The sequence below is a fragment of the Rhododendron vialii genome, chromosome 2a (genome assembly GCF_030253575.1).
Source record: "Rhododendron vialii isolate Sample 1 chromosome 2a, ASM3025357v1".
Taxonomy (NCBI): Eukaryota; Viridiplantae; Streptophyta; class Magnoliopsida; order Ericales; family Ericaceae; genus Rhododendron; species Rhododendron vialii.
Window position 1 is genome coordinate 28,878,892 of NC_080558.1, and position 5,277 is coordinate 28,884,168.

Below are 5,277 nucleotides of genomic sequence, written 5' to 3' on the forward strand. Positions count from 1 at the left end.
CATAGAATTTTGTCCCCGAAAGATGTCACCATTGGTGTTTTTTCTTGTGGTGAATGGAACCCACAAGATGTTGCTTGTGTGTTGGGTCATGACCAGATGCATTCGATAATTTCTTTTTCTGACAACTCAAGGTGTCCAAACCAAGTTCCACACACCTGTTGCAAGTGTGTTGGGTCATATCAAGATGCAATCGATATTTTTCATTATGACATCTCAAAGTGTTCGTGCCAGGTTACACGCACATCTACTTTTATCCCGTTAAGGCTAGTTAGCAACAGTGGCAAGAAGTGGCGTCATCTAAACAACAAATTTTCCTCTTTCTCCTCTCTCTCTCTCTCTGGACCCACAAGTGCTGTATTTATTTTCTGGTTTTGATTGTTGGCCTTACTATTTCTTTGTGTGCTTAAGTTTATGGAATAGTGGTGTTACTCTTTGATTTTTTTAGGTACAATTGACTGCCTTTTTCATGTTTGATAGATTGCTTCACTCATCCTTTATGTACGAATTCATTTGGTAGGTTTAAGGTCTTGACAATTGAAAGTATTCGGATCTCGCACAGCTCAGCTCTCACTAGGTATGATTTTCTCTCTTATTTATCTAGGGTTTATGTGATATGGTTTTTCAACCCCCTTGGAATTCATACACAAACTACAATCTCTGATATGGGTTTCTTTAATCCTTCTATAATTGATACAGAAAGAAAAGGGAAAATGCATGATTTCAATTGGAGATTTGGGGGTTAATTCAAGTGGGTTTGGTGTGGTTTAGGTCATGCGTTAATTTTTTTGTGCCTAATTTGTATGCACGCTCAAGGATCCATTTGTCATCTAACTAGCTATAATTGAGTTGGGTGGTTCATGTTTTCATACAACAACATTATAGATCCTAACCTTGCGAGCGGGTTTATTCGTGCATGTTAGCTTTGCTGTACGTTTATTTGTTCCACATTTAAAGTTCAAAAGGGCCGAAAAACGTGACAATTGTAACTTCAAAAAAAAAAAACTGATATACCACTATTCCCTTAAATGGTTTACTGCTCTGATTGCATGAAAGTGAAAAAAACATTTGTTTTGAACATGTGGATAGTAACTATTGTTATTGGAAGTGAATGAATAACAATTGTTCTTTTGACGGTGTTCTTATGCTTCGTTATTTATTCCTTTCTATTTTGTGCATATACTTAGGCCATATGTAGTGTTGTGAAAAAAACATATATAGCAATGTTGTGTAACCTTTAATTAATTTTGTAGGTTATAAGTCATGGACAAGAGTTGGATGACGATAAGAAGAAATAGGTTGGCAAGTAGAAAGTATAAACTAGGGGTGGAATCTTTCCTACAATTTGCGATGGCGAAATTAGGACCACAACCTGAGATTCGGTGTCCATGTACTGATTGTCTAAATGGTAGAAAACATAGCTTTGCAGTTGTTAAGATCCATTTGATACGAAAATGATTTGACTCATCTTACAAGACTTGGGTGCACCATGGGGAATCTGTTCCCGCACCTCAAGCATATGATGATGACCATCATGACCCCAATGAAGGTATTGGGGATGAAACTGGAGGGGAGGTCCCTAAGGATGGCAACCAATCGCAAAATATGTTGGAACAGGTCTTTGTTGGTGGCCTCTTGGATGACGATAGCGATGAATTGCCTGCTAATCTTGGGAGGGGCGATGTCCAGAGTTTCGATAAGTTGTTCAATGCTGCTCAATGTAAAATTTATCCTGGATGTGAAAAGACTGTGCTAGCATTCATTGTTGAGATGCTTCATGTTAAAGTCTATAAGAAGATGCTGAATGACATATTCAATATTATGATGAATATTATTAAAGGGATGTGACCAGACTATGATGAGGCTATTCCTTGGAACACTTATGAAGCGAAGAAATTCTCAAGGGATTTGGGTTTGGGATATGTGCCTATTCATGCATGCATAAATGACTGCACACTTTTTTTGAAGGAGAATGAAAATATGGAAAATTGCCCGAAGTGTAATGAGCCTAGGTACAAGGTGAACGATGGTACGGTTAAAAAGATCCCCCGCAAGATATTGCGGTACTTACCATTGACTGCTAGACTACAAAGGCTATATTGTTGTGAGAAAATAGCTCCTGATATGAGATGGCATAAAGACAAACGTGTAGATGATGACGAATTACGGCATCCGGCCGATGCTCAGGAATGGAAGAACTTCGATGAGCGATTTCCCAATTTTTTCTACCGAACCGCGAAATGTGAGGCTCGGGATGGCTACTGATGGTTTCAATCCCTTTGGACACATGAGTCAATCATATAGTATGTGGTCTGTAATCATGGTGCCTTACAATCTCCCCCCATGGAAGTGCATGAAAGAACCCTTTTCCTTCATGTCACTGCTTATTCCTGGTCTATCATCCATTGGAAAAGATATTGATGTTTACTTGTGTCCGTTAGTTGATGAGTTGAAGGAGTTGTGGAAAAATGGTGTACAAACTTAAGATGCCTCTATTGGAAAAACATTTACGATGCGTGCATGTGTGTTTTGGACCATCCACGACTTTCCTGCATATGGGATGATGTCTAGGTGGTCTACGAAGGGTTATTTGGCTTGTCCCATTTGCAATTGTGATTTCTCATCAGTTAAGTTGAGAAGTAAGATTGGATATTTGGGTGCCCACTGCTGGCTACCTGAGAACCACATTTGGCGAAGGAGCAAGCTCTTTAATGGTAAATTTCAGGATAGGACCAGACCTGTGGAGTTGTCAGGCCAAGAAATATTAGAACAAATTAACTCAGGGACATACGAGCCATTTGGGAAACATCCAAGTAACAACAAGAAAAGAAAATGAGATGAGTTTGACAAAAATTTGAATTGGGGGAAGAAAAGCATTTTGTTTGAGCTCCCTTACTTTGAGTTTCTCAATCTTCGATGGAATCTCGATGTCATGCACATAGGGAAGAACATATGTGAAAATTTGTTGGGGATATTTTTGGTCATAGATGGAAGAACAAGGATACGGAAAAGGCATGCAAGGATTTGGAGGATCAGGAATTACGCAAGGAGTTGGACCTAAAGAGGTGTGTATATGGGTCATTTGAAAAGCCCCCGGCCATGTACACATTATCAGCAAAAGAGAGAGAAGGCTTTGCAATTTCTTAAAATCGATCAAGTACCCAGATGGATATGCAGCGAACATCTCTAAATGTGTGAACACTCGTGGTGGCAAGCTATCGGGGCTCAAAAGTCATGATTGTCATGTCCTTTTGCAAAGACTTCTCTTGATTGGTATGCGTGGCTATTTGAACAAGGAAATTGGAACCGCGTTATTTGAGTTCAGTAACTTCTACCAATAGTTGTGCCCAAAAACAGTGAGGAAGAGCGATTTGGATAAACTTCAGGAGAACATTATACTTGTGCTTTGCAAGTTTGAAAAGATTTTCCCTCCCGCTTTCTTTGACGTAATGGTACACTTGGCTATTCACCTGCCTCGCGAGCTTAAACTAGGACGGCCAGTGCATTATCGATGGATGTACCCCATTGAAAGATATGTATACCTATTGTACTAATTGTGTCATTTAGCTATAATCCTAGAACCATAACCTAATACTGTGGTATTTTTTATTGACTACTTGGAGTTTTGAAAAAATTAGTTGGCAATAAAGCTCGTCTTGAAGGTTCAATTGTGGAGGCTTACGTTTGTAAAGAATGTACAACCTTTTGTTCTATGTATCTCGATGGAATTGAGACAGTGTTTAATCGCCAAGAACGGAATGACGATGGTGGTGAGCAAGAAGTGGGGTTAAAGGTTTTCACTCAGCAAATCCGTCCCTTTAGTATAATCCCGAGAGCACCTAATGTACCTGTCGACCAACGTGACATGGCTCATTGGTTTGTCTTGAACAATAGCCTTGAAGTAGAACCATATCTAGAGTACGTATTTACTACAATTTTTTTCCTATATTTGGTTGGGGTTTTATCATCATTCATAATTCTCTATGTTAATTAGGATACATAAGAATTTGTTGGGAAATGGCAATACACTTGACAACGCGAAGAGACAGCGCAAAGAGTTTCCTTAGTGGTTCAAACGGCATGTAAGACATACAAAATTGAATTTTCTCACTCGTCACATTAAGCTATGTTTATTTAAAGTAGCATAATAGTAATTTTTAATGTAGGTGAATGAATTGCGGAAGCAAGGGTCTCCAGAAGCAACTAATGAGTTGTGGTCAATGGCCAACGGACCCGAGCCAATAATAAACACATATTCAGGGTGCATTTCTAATGGCGTCCGTTTCCTTACTATTGAATGGGACAACCGACATACAACTCAAAATAGTGGGGTGGTAGTGGAAGGGGAGCATGAAGGCCAGACAATAAACTTTTACGGTTTCTTAACTAAAGTATGGGAAATGGCCTATTTATTCGGTCATCGAGTTGTTTTGTTCCAGTGCGAATGGTACAATTCCGGTTGTAGTAGATTTTTTCGGGTTGATACACATTGCTCAAGTATTGATGTAAGAAGTCGATGGTATAAGGATGACCCATTTGTTTTTCCAAGTCAAGTCCAACAAGTATTCTACATTGCAGATACCGAGTTGGGTGAGCATTGGAAAGTAGTAGAACGAATTCACCATTAAGGAATTTGGAATGTCCCAGAGATGGAAAGTTTTGAAACCAGCGGGTCTCCCAATGAAGTTTTCCAGCAGGAAATAACTACTGAGGTTCCAACAATTGTCGTTGAAGATCCTCCCATCGTATCCTCTTTGCAGAGAAATGATATTGAACCTGCAATTATTAGTGAGGAAGAATATCATAGCGACGAGTATGAAGAAGACTTAATGGCTGATCTAGACGATGAAGAAGAGGAAGAAAATCATAGTGATTCTGATGATGATTTTGACATAGAAGCGTAATGTACCAAGAAATTTGGTGGTCCCTACTTGTACCTAAGATTAACTGCTGAAACTTGTTTTAGCTACTTTGCTGTTGTATGCGGCCCATTGATTTGTCCACTTCAATTAATTTTGTTCATTTCCTAGCCTTGGGGGATGTCCCTTGGAAGATCAAATGTAGGTTTCTGTTGGTGGCTACTATCTTTTGTGGTTAGCTAGTCGCGCTGCGTTCAAGTTGAGAATTCTAGTGCTGAATTCAAGTAGTGTTTGCTTCTATCTGTTTCTATTGGTGGTTGTCAGTTGTGATTCTGTGCTAACAGGTTGAGCTGCATGTGGTGCTATTGAGGGATTGAAATGCACTTGTTTATACATCTTATGCTTGGTTCTTGAAGAATCT

The 5,277-nt window shown here is 39.3% G+C and overlaps 1 protein-coding gene across 1 annotated transcript; it reads left to right on the plus strand.

Moving 5' to 3' along the window:
* Nucleotides 1–2,509: 2,509 nt before the first annotated feature.
* On the plus strand, nucleotides 2,510–4,625 carry LOC131317385 (uncharacterized). The gene is made up of 6 exons (XM_058346941.1): nucleotides 2,510–2,745; nucleotides 2,985–3,062; nucleotides 3,113–3,270; nucleotides 3,355–3,449; nucleotides 3,674–3,919; nucleotides 4,164–4,625. The coding sequence occupies exons 1-6, from the start codon at nucleotides 2,510–2,512 to the stop codon at nucleotides 4,623–4,625; spliced, it is 1,275 nt and encodes a 424-aa protein (XP_058202924.1).
* Nucleotides 4,626–5,277: the final 652 nt, after the last annotated feature.

Coding starts and splice junctions, on each gene's coding strand:
- LOC131317385 (XM_058346941.1), top strand. CDS start 2,510: ATGCGTGCATGTGTGTTTTGGACCATCCACGACTTTCCTGCATATGGG. Junction 3,063..3,112: donor AAGGAGTTGGACCTAAAGAG/GTGTGTATATGG, acceptor ACACATTATCAG/CAAAAGAGAGAGAAGGCTTT. Junction 3,450..3,673: donor CCGCTTTCTTTGACGTAATG/GTACACTTGGCT, acceptor TCAATTGTGGAG/GCTTACGTTTGTAAAGAATG.